Below are 11,417 nucleotides of genomic sequence, written 5' to 3'. Positions count from 1 at the left end.
TTAATGAAGATGTTGAACAATATGGGTCCAAGGACAGAGACTCACCTTAATAAAGAAGTTGGAGAGTTTCAGGGGCAGGTTCCCTCCTTCTGCTTCGATGTGATATTTCATAAGAAAGCCCATCCCTCTGATACCACTAATGGCAATGGGAATCTGTAGTACAAAGAAATGGTGCATATTATATTTCTTACATAAGCATCTAGAGGCCCCTATGTAGGCCCTACAATACGATCCTTATGGCAACAAAGAAGAGCTTGGAACATACCTATGATGGTCACTCAGCCACAAACCTTCCTCCTAAAATGACAGTTTCTCAGTCCCTACTAAACCTATCCACTGAGTACCTGAGCGCTTTAATAGGGTGATGTGACATGTATTTGTTCATATTAGAAGCTGATTTGTCAATTTAAACAACTTTCACTAAAAGTAATTTTTGGAGGAAAGAGTTATGAATGGTTCTGTGATGCACCTCCCAAACATCCTCTGGATTCAGTATATAAACCACAGAAAGAAATCTCAAATTTAGACAACCCAGAACAGTTTCAACTTCCTACATACAAACACACACCAATAACTGCAGAATAGCAGGAATTAGGAGACGTTCAGAATACTGTTCATCTCTTTGTGGCTCAGCTTTCAAAACAAACTGAGAGACTTTGGTGCTTGTTTTGTTAGGTGCCTCATCAAGTAGCATACTGTGTTGTATTAGCAGGCATGTCTCTTGTAAATCAAGGGAAGTGATTCTCCACATTACTGGCACTAGTGAGGCCTCACCTGGAGAACTGTGTCCAGTTTTGGGCCCCACACTTCAAGAATGATGTGAACATTTTAGAAATAGTCTAGTGTAGAGCAACAAAAATGATTAGGGGCCTAGAAGACAAGACTTACATGAAAGGCTGAAAGAGCTATGGTTATTTAGCCTGGAGAAGAGAAGACTTTGTGGGGAGGAGGCAGGGAATTTGGTAAGTCTTCAAATACCTGATGGGTGATTACAGAGAAGATGGAGATGGCATTTTCTCCATGACCATAGGGGACAGAATTAGAAGCAATGGTCTCAAACTGCAGCAAAGGAAATTTGGAGATTAGGAAGAACTTTCTGACTGGAACAGGCTACCTAGAGAAACTGTGGAATCTCCATCCCTGGACATTTTCAAGAGCAGATTAGATAGATGTTTGACTGGGATGGTTTAATCAGGGATGATCCTGCCTTGAGCCTGGGGCTAAACTACCTGACCCGAGGTCTCTTCCAGCCTTACTTTCCTATGATTTGCTCGGCAAACTTTAAACTAATTACAATGAAAGAGACAGAATACTCATGAAATAGCCAATAATGCTTACCCTGTCTGCCGTGGCATTGCTGAAGATCATCTCCTGAACAGTGTTATAGTATTTGGGGAGACAGAGTCTGCTGGGAGCTACGTTTACAGCCACAGACAGTGCGAGACTCCGTCCATGCCTCACCATCCAGTCAATTCCAGAGACATCAGCTACAATGAGAGGAACAGAGTAGTAGTGAGGCCCCCTTCCAACCACTCTACCTGATCTAACTGAGCTCAGTCAGCTATTTCATGTCCACTTGCACAAAAGGAAATACAAAGCTCTCCAGCATTGCTGAGCACTAGAAAAATGCTAATTAAAACCTAACATCGCTGCAAGGAGGTGAAAGCCATTCTGAAGATTTGGAAGCTAGTGCTAAGTGATCTTGTGCTTCTGATGAGTTCCATTTGGTATAATTATAAACACATATCCACTTACATGTGTGGAGACCCTTGCCATTGGAATTTATGTCTACATTATGAAATTAAAAAGAGGGGGGAGGGGCAGCTACTGGAAAGCAGCTCGTGGATCCCCATTTTAATTCCACAGAATGGAATACTATAATATGTCCCAAACCATTAACAACTGCTAGAAAACCAATGTTTCTACCAGGAGATGCAGACAAAGGAGTTAATGCGCCAACCACAGTCTGAAGAGAAACTGGCAGGTTTAGAAAACCAAACTGTTTTATAGAACCAAAGGTTTCTATAAAACCTTAATTTCTACAGCATTTTTTAATACCTCTATCAGTTTAATATGCTAAGGCCTTAGCTGTACTACCATTCAGCTCTGCATCTTTTAATTGTATTCCAATCAATTCTGGAAGCCCCTATGGGTATAGCTTGGCTGCCTCAACTCCCAAAAATAACCCTTGAGCCTCTGTCTCAAGGAATAATTCCACAACCAAAATAAATCGACTTCTAAAAATACTTCATCTTTTGACAACATTGTGGAAAAGACTAACCCCTCAAAAACATCAGATTGGACACCTCACAGTGGACAAAATTCAAACCTTGACCACTATATTGACTCCTTGAGGAAAAGAATGAACAATGAAACAATCAACACGCCAACATAACAACCTCTCCCTCTCAGACAGAAGGGCCACAGAATCTCTAAGATCCAACCACACAATAGTAATAAAACCAGCAGATAAAGGAGGAGCTATAGTTTACCCTTAACCATGAAGACTACATTAAAGCCAACAGACAACTCTCTGACACCACCTATTACAAAAAAACTAGAGGAAGATCCAACTCCCCTTTTCACCTTAAAACTCAAAACCAGAATCAAATCATTTCCATCTGAACTGCAAGAAAAACTACTGAACTTGATCCCCTCCCACTACGCAACTCAGGGACTTTTTACATGCTCCCTAAAATCCATAAACAAGGGATCCCAGGCAGACCTATAATATCCAACCACAGAACCCTAACTAAGGAAATATCGTTTCATTTAGTCCATCCTAAAACCTCGTCATCCAAAGACTGCGTTTTGTCCAAGAAACAACAGACTTTCTACGAAAACTTAGAAACAGAGACTACCTTCCGAGCAACACCCTCCTAGCCACCATGGACATTACCAGCTTATATACCGATATCCCACATCAGAGTGGCAGCCAAGCCTGCCTTACATACCTACAAGTAGAACTCAGAGTACAGACCTGAAGAAATTACTGAACTTACACACTTCATCCTCACACACAACAACTTCACTTTCAATAACTAACACTTCTTCCAGACCATGGGCACAGCTATGGGCACCAAAATGGCCCTACAATATGCCAACAGTTTTATGGGCCACCTGGAAGAAGAATTCCTCAAGAATTGCACCAAACCTATGCTATATTTAAGACATGTAGGTGACATCTTCACCGTTTGGACCAAAAACCTGCAATCTCTGATTGATTTCCATCACAAATTCAATAATCGTTACCCCTCCACCAGACTCTCTCTTGAATACTCCAGCACCAACATTTCCTTTTCCTGTGATCAATATCCAGAATGGTAAAATACAAGCCACCATATACAAGAAACCCACAGACCAACATACATATCTGCACAGAACCAGCAATCACCCAAAATGCACCAACAAAGAAGTGATATACAGCCAAGTCCTCTGACACCACTGAATTTGCACCGAGGAGAACGCCTGTGATAATCACCTCACAAATCTCAAAAGGACTTTCACTCAACAAGGACACTCCTCCAGAGAGAAAGAGCCTTTTGGAACAGCTACCCAAATACCACATGAAGAATTGCTGCAGTACAAAAAGAAATCCCCACGAATTGCACACTATTACCTATGGGGTAATATACCATTCCTCCCTGGAATCTATATGGAAAATCCTCAAACAACTGCAACCCATACTAGAAGACCAAATTCTTAAAGAGATCTTCCCAGAACCACCTATCCTAGCCTTTAAACAAGCATTGAATCTTGCCCATCTCTCTTGACCAGAAGCAAATTCCTATGGCCCAAAACACACCAAATGGATCCAGGCCATGCCGGGACAAGAAATGTAAAACCTGTCAACATATCTCCATCACTCCCACAATAACTGCACTCCACAAGAGAACCAGCATCATTCCTGGATCTTATACCTGCACCTCCAGAAATGTAATATCTCATCCAGTGCACTAAATGCCCTGATGTAGGAGAAACCAAACAACAAGTGCATACTAGAATGAACACACACCAAAAATGTATCAAACACAAAAATATCCAATTACCTGTGGATGCACACTTCTCAAGACAACCACTCTCTCCAGTCTCTCAGTTCTAATCCTCAAAGGGAATTTACAAAACACCTTTCTCAGACAAAACTATGAACTTCACTTCATAAATCAACTGTCTACAAAACGTCATGGTCTGAATATAGACATTGGATTTATGGCACATTATAACCTGTCTACCATCCAATAACCATACGTACTATCTCTACATTTTACCAGCTACATTATATCACCAGGTCAACATTCCCTTCTTCACCCACCCCACCACACACCTCACACTTAGCTCCTATGGCCTCTGATCCTCGCTAGCACGTTTGCATTTTCACAGACATGCATTTGCATATTGGCTTCTATTCCATCTAGAAGAACACAAAACAACAGCAGACTCTCCCTATGCTACCAGAAGGGTGTTTGTGCCTGAAAGCTTGCAAAGAACAATTTTCCAGGGCAGGGTGAGAGCAGGAACGCACAGACACTGCACTGCCACCATTTGCCATACCCTTGCTCTGTGTCTGGCTGCTCGCCAAGCCCCCCTCCCCCTGCTCCATGTCCAGTGACTCACCACTGCCCCCCACTCCGCATCCAGCCGCTCACCACCCCCCTTCTCCTGCCCAGGGGGTACACTTACTAAAAAGCAGGCCACAGGGGGTACACTTATTAAAAAAGGTTGAAAACCCATGCCTTAAACCAACACAGCTACAAACAGCATGCCAAAAAATAATCCCAGGATCTACTGTGGGTAAGAGAGCACACAAATCACTGGGAGAAAAGTGGGCAAAGATACAAGTGTGGCTCCATAGAGAGGTTCAGCTTCACGGAAGAGAACCCAGAATACAAATCGAATTCTCTGGGTCCTGTCGCTGGGAATGATGTACAATACCAGGGATTTTTCCTGCTTAGTTCAGGAAATGACTACACCTATCTGCCAGACCTACCCAGCAAATGTTGTTGGAGAACAGAACTGAGCTCCTCTTCCGAGAGAAATGCACACAGCTCTGCTAGGCAGCCAGCAGATGCCATGCGGGTGGTATCCTGACAAGGCAAAAAAGGAATAAGGCAAAGATTAGGAGTTTGCTGTGTACAAAAAATTTCCACTGAGAAGAACAATTGACAAAAAAGCTATGAAAAGAAAACAAAACAAAATGAAAGACAGAAACTTGCAAGCACCCTCCTACCATCTTTCGTCTATTTTAATCAACTCCAAGTTTTGTTGTTCACTGTAAGGTAATTTAAAACCAAGTCCACAGACAAAATACCCAGATAAGTAGAAAGCATAGCAATATAGTGCCTACATTAAACCACTGTGTGAAAAATAAATGGTTTTCACCTTTGTGAAGTTTTTCCATTTATGGGTGAGAAATGAAGCATTAATGCCTGCTGTCTGTCTGCAAAACCCCATTGCTGTTGGCTCACATGGCTTGCTTCAGAACTTTTCACAGTTACAGTTACTTTGGCACGCTAACAGTACTAATTTGCCATTATGTCCACCCAGACCTTAACATTTATATCACTGAACCACACACCTGGGCTGCCCAGATGAAGAGAAATGAGAGGTCACCACAGAATGTAACTTCATGTTTTTAAAACCTTGGATTCCAGACTCAGGATGTAGATCAATATCAAATGAAACTGATAGAGAAATGGTAAAGCTGCAACCCTTATTTCTGCATAATTCTGCAGCAATACAGGTGTAATAAAACAGTTGTACCTTCTACATGTTTCATTCAGGGTCAAAGTTAAAATGATCTAAGCAAATTGTATCACTAATGGATCACAAAGGTTAGATTGTAACAGCACACTTGCAAACTGCAGTTCCCCCTGGCCTTTTAAAGCAATTAGAAAGAACATTTGTCCACACCAGTGATTTTTCAACCAGGGTGCTGTGGCACCTTGGGGTGCCTTGAGATCCTTTCAAGGATGCTGGGGGGGGGGGCTAAACAGTATTAGCACTGTTAAGTGTACAAACACCTACAGGATAAACTCAAAGATTTCACATACAAATTCATAGGGTCAAAAACATTCTGATCTGGGGTGCCTTGAGATCCTTTCAAGGATGCTGGGGGGGGGGGCTAAACAGTATTAGCACTGTTAAGTGTGCAAACATGATTCACAAGGTCAACCCAGAGATTTCAAATAGAAATTCACAGTGTTAAAAACATTCTGTCTTCTTGTGGTCTTTCTGAGTTCTTTGCGACAAAAGAACTGTGCTATTTTTCTAGTTAAGACATGAGTAAAAAGCAAGAGCTGACATTTTCTGGGGTGTTTTGAGTGTAGGAAGGTTCAGAACCACTGGTCCATACCCTCAATGTTATAATCTGTATGATGCAGACCATGCTGACTTAAACTTGGATAAGTTCTTGGTCAGTGAAACCACAATGAGGTCATCTTCATCTTGAGCTGCTCAGACTCCCAAGCTCATGGGCTATGTGGCTTGCAGAGCCATGTCATCCAGTCTACCAGGTGCCCCATAGGCCCAAAAATTTGGCAGTGGGGATGGAGTGGTAATGCTGTTACCCTGCTGTCCAATTTCTAGACCCATGGGGAGCCTAGCAGGCCAGACAGTGTGTGGCCCTGCTCACTAGATAAGGCATGCAGGGCTGGGCCAAGGAGGCATGGGGCTGGATATGGGCACACAGGGTTTGATTCAGGTGCACAAGGCCTGGACAGCACGAGACCCAATTAGGCATGCAGGGCTAGACTGAGGTGGCGCAAGGCCCAATCTTGCAAGCTGACCCAGTGGGGATTCTGGCCCACGGACTGGCTCCACACCACTCATCCAGTGAATGAGGCCAAAAGGTTAAGCACCACTGATCTGCACTAATTGAGAGCCTAAGATTATACATGTGCTTTTACAGTCAGATGGAACATATCCTCTCGTCTTCAATCTGATGCTAAGTCTGTAGTTTTCCATTGCTTCAACAAACATAATAAGAAACTAGAAATCAGCCCCCACCTTGCAGAAACACAGAGTTGCTACAGAAACACTTATTCAATAGATTTTAAGAGTTATAAAAATTGGCCAGGAAAGTATCATATTCTTGACTAAGGTTTGATTCTCAGCAACTGTACTGGAAGGTTGCAAAGTGATTTCAGTTCTTAGAGATTAAGTTCAGTTTAGCAAGAAATGCATAGTTTCAACCTTCTTTTACATAAGCTTTGCTCCACTGTATTATTTATAAACTCCTCCAGGAACCTATTTTAGGAAATAATTCTGTTGGAAGGTTCAGAGTTTAAATTAACAACAACAACAACAACAACAACATATGCATGAGAAATCCCTGCGGTTCTTCGTACCTCATCATGTCCCAGCATTCCTAGAAGCACCGTGCTAATGTTCTTCCTAATTGCTGCATCCACTTTTGCACCAGCTCCTTGAGTTACAAATCGCAGAGCTTGCAGCATTGTGTCTCTGCAAATGAACAACCATAAGTTACAGTCAGAGGTTGCCATTTTTCCCTAGAGAAGAAACTAGGTGTCAGATGCCTACAGAGGATCCACACAAAACAATTATTGTATGCACATGCTTAAACTTAAGAATTTCAGTTTCCCTCTGTGACAGAGTTCACCAGTACTGAAGGAAACTGGCATTCTGTTCTTACTGCTGGAAAGTTTTTGACCATTTACAAAGATAGATAATTCTCTTCAGCTTATTTCTGATTTCCTGGGGAGCTGTGCATTTCACTGACAGATATTCTTGGAACCAAGAGAAAAGACCCATCAGGTCTATACAGATTAAAACAAAGACTAAGAAAGAGATAAAAGGATGGAGTCCTTCAGAGAATTCATGCACCTACCTTCTTCTCTATATTCAATTAATCTATCATGTTATGACTCATGTTATGATCTAATTGGGGATGGTCCTGCTTTGAGCAGAGGGTTGGACTAGATAATGTCCTACAGTCCCTTCCAACTCCAATTTTCTATGATTCTATGACTGTTTTAAAAACATTTCATTTTTAAAGACCTTTATTCCACTACTGATAAGTAATTTATTTTATAAAGTTACTGCTAAAGTAACTTTAGTCCACTACTGCTAAGTAAGTAACTGCCCATCTTCCAAAACTTACCTGATGCCAGAGTCCTCACTGGAACGGATGCCATTCAATAGCTCAGTAAAGAGAGGATCAACTTTAACATGGATAACAATCAATTTACCAAGAGCATCCGCAGCCTTAAGGCGGACAGTACGGTTTGAATCTTGTAGTGCCTTGATGAAGGTAGTTTGCAGCTGAGGCAGGAATGGTTTCAGGGCAATTCCAACCTGTATGGATAGATATTGGGGGTAAGGAGGGGAAATCACTTATATTCAGGTTTGAAACAAAAACCAAGAGAAGTATGGCCTCTTCTAATAGCTCTCAGGTATACACGATAAAAATCAGCACTAGTTCAAATCTCCACCACACACAACTAGAGGATAGAAAACAGTGAAAAGATTGACTACAATTGTCAGAAAACAGAAAATTAAACATTTAGGTCTGTACTGGGTTTACTTTCATGCCTTCCCCACCTATTTTAATTTTCTGTAGAATTAGATACAACAAAACATTCAAGGTTTTTATGCTGATTATACAAATTTATTATTTCAACAAAAGCACAATAATTAAAAGCTGGGGTACTTGGAAAATGTTAACTCTGGACCAAGTTTATATTTGACACAAAGGGAAAACAAAGCAGCACATTTACTTCCAAATATCTGGAAGAGGAGTCAGTTTTAATGAGACTCCTGAAAGGTTTGGTGACAAAAGTACTGCTTTTTATGTAGGCTGGAGGATGCTGGAAGAAAACAAGTCATTTGAAGGGCAGTTCCTAAGCATCAAGTCCAAACCACATGTTCCTGGAATGATTTATGTAGGTAACATGCAATACACTGGCAGTTCTGAATTCAATACAATGCTATGAAGATAACTTTGGAAAAAGCTCACAAACTCCAAGGTCTGTCAGTGGTTTTTAATCTTACCTTTGCTAAGAGAAGGCTTAATGTTTCAAGCAAAGCCACCTTGACATTCCAGCTGAATCGATCTCCCAAGATCCGGATGAGTGGTCCAGTAATGCTCACCACAGAGGGCTTCAGGGCTTCAGCAGAGGTTAGTTTAATAACTAGTCCTAAGGCTTTAGCAGCTTCCTCCTTCTGCTCAGGGTTCCCAGTCAGAACCCCCTCCCGCAGCACTGGAAGAATGGATGTCACACCCTGTTGGGGAATTAAACAAATTCAGAAGCAAAAAATGCACGAAGTACCTAACTTTCCTTTTCCTTTCACCATTCACTGGAGCTACACAACTGATTTTCTCAGTGTTCCACTGACCTCCTATTTGCATCATTTCTAGCAAAAGTATTTTTACTCAGTTTGATTTCAAGCACTTACACCTCACTTCAAACCCGTGCATTTACTTATGACTATCTAGGATATCCAGCACATGCAACAACACACTGACAATCTCTACACCTGTCAGTTTGGAATATCCTACTATCTAATATTCAATTCTAATATTCAATAAAAAAGGCAGCAATTAGTTTTTTGGAAATACAAGATGGTATCACTGTGATGAATCTCAGCTGCAAAACCACACATTCATCTTATGTCATTTACCTTCTTTGGAATACAAAATCCTGGCACGTGTTGTCCTTTGGCCTCATTTCCTACAACCCGGATGTCCCTGTGTAGATCCTCAATGAGGGCAAGCTGGTTCCCAGCATCTAATTTCTGTAGGAATAATACAGAAGATAAAGACTGGATAGCAGCTTGATTATATAATTCTGGTTGTACTTCCCAAGAGATAAATTGCTGCCACCTTTATGCCTGTTTCTTCCCAGTATCTGGCCATTCGCTCATACGGATTCAATCTAGTGCAATTCTTTAAACAGTGAATCTCAATCTAAGTGCCATGGCACCCTTGGGTGCCTTGAGATCCCTTCAAGGGTGCTGTGGGGTGCTGTATGTTAGCACTGTTAGGTCTGCAAACATGAGCTGCTTGCAGACGTTTAAAAAAACAAAATAAATAGTGCCTTACTTTTAACTCTGCACGCTCCCACACCAAACCCAGCCATTCCCAGAAGAGGCATTGTGTTAGCTGGACCCAGCTCACCTGACATCTGGACAGATTGGGCACTTTGGTGGGGCTTTTTTGGTGCTTTTATCTAATAGGCGATTGGCTGATTGCTTAAATTAAACACCATTTTGTTATGGGTTTTCTTAACATTTGCAAGCAGCCTAAGAACTGGAATTTTTGGAGGGGTGTCTCGAGTCTATTGAGGGGTACTAAGTCTATCCACAGGTTGCCTCAAGTCAAAAACGTTGAGAGCTACTGCCTTAAAAATACTTTCATCTTTATAATAATGGCCTGACCTCCAATTAAACAGTGGGCTTACTTTTAGCAATGTTTTATCAATCTATTCCAGGGGTGGGTAATTATTTTGGGCAGACAGCCACTTACTGAGTTTCAGCAAGCCATTGAGGGCCACATGACCAACAGCCCAGGGCAAATTAATATTAATTTTCTGAATTTTTTTTAGGGGCCCCACAGGCCGGATAGAATGGCCTAGTGGGCTGCATCTGGCCCCTGGGCCGCATTTTGCCCACCCCTGATCTATTCCATTCTAGCCTTTATCACTGCAACAACCCCAACCCATAGCTCACCTTGGTAATGGAACTGAGAGCATCCCAGCTTTCATTCAGAACCACAGGGTTGACATCATTAAAAAGTCTGAGCAACCCTGAGACCAGGTTCCTGAGATGACCGGTATAGTCTGCTTTTGTCTTGGAACAGTAGATGTTTAGAATGACCGCTGCTGCCTGCCTCATTCCCACCTCAGGGCTGCGAGTGGCTTCTAACAGATCCTCAATGATAATCCTCTGTCCAGCATCATCTTCTACGGACAGGATTACAACCTGGCAATTAGCCATCTCCTTAAAAAAAGAAAAAGAAAAAAAAAAAAATCAGGATGAATTTTATATTAACTTTCAACCAAAGAAAATCCACACTTGTCTCACAATGTTTGCTCCCCATTGCATCCATTAGGTAAATTGTATATTAGCAACCTACTAATTCCTGTGCATAGAAATCAGTCAAAGGCCCCCATTATCATAGTTTTACTGGCATCAGAATCAATGTGATTAATGATGTGGACACTGGAGTCAGAAGTGGACTGGCCAAGTTCGCCGATGACACCAAACTCTGAGGCAAAGCATCCACACCAGAAGACAGGAGGGTGATCCAGGCTAATCTGAACAGGCTCAGCAAATGGGCGGATGAGAACCTGATGGTGTTCAACACTGAAAAATGTAAGGTTCTCCACCCTGGGAAGAAAAACCTGCAGCATCCTTATAGGCTCGGCAGCGCTACACTGGCTAGCACTACGGAAGAAAGA

The 11,417-nt window shown here is 41.9% G+C and overlaps 1 protein-coding gene across 2 annotated transcripts in view; it reads right to left on the bottom strand.

The window, feature by feature from the left end:
• GCN1 (GCN1, eIF2 alpha kinase activator homolog) overlaps positions 1–11,417 on the bottom strand; it is a 69,735-nt gene that overhangs the window by 6,282 nt on the left and 52,036 nt on the right. The window contains exons 49-56 of one of the 2 annotated variants that reach the window (XM_019539233.1): positions 10,687–10,956; positions 9,640–9,753; positions 9,010–9,240; positions 8,120–8,313; positions 7,347–7,461; positions 4,988–5,084; positions 1,339–1,487; positions 46–153 (exon numbers count right to left, since the gene is read on the bottom strand). In XM_019539233.1, the coding sequence (XP_019394778.1) occupies positions 46–153; positions 1,339–1,487; positions 4,988–5,084; positions 7,347–7,461; positions 8,120–8,313; positions 9,010–9,240; positions 9,640–9,753; positions 10,687–10,956 (1,278 nt within the window). Of the gene's footprint in view, positions 1–41; positions 154–1,338; positions 1,488–4,987; positions 5,085–7,346; positions 7,462–8,119; positions 8,314–9,009; positions 9,241–9,639; positions 9,754–10,686; positions 10,957–11,417 lie in introns of both variants that reach the window. The other variant, XM_019539234.1, reaches the window with a different exon arrangement.

This window comes from Crocodylus porosus, unplaced genomic scaffold (assembly GCF_001723895.1).
Source record: "Crocodylus porosus isolate Cpor-Errol unplaced genomic scaffold, CroPor_comp1, whole genome shotgun sequence".
In the NCBI taxonomy this organism is placed as follows: domain Eukaryota; kingdom Metazoa; phylum Chordata; order Crocodylia; family Crocodylidae; genus Crocodylus; species Crocodylus porosus.
The sequence above is the reverse complement of the archived record's forward strand: the minus strand, read 5'-3'. Positions and strand labels throughout refer to the sequence as shown.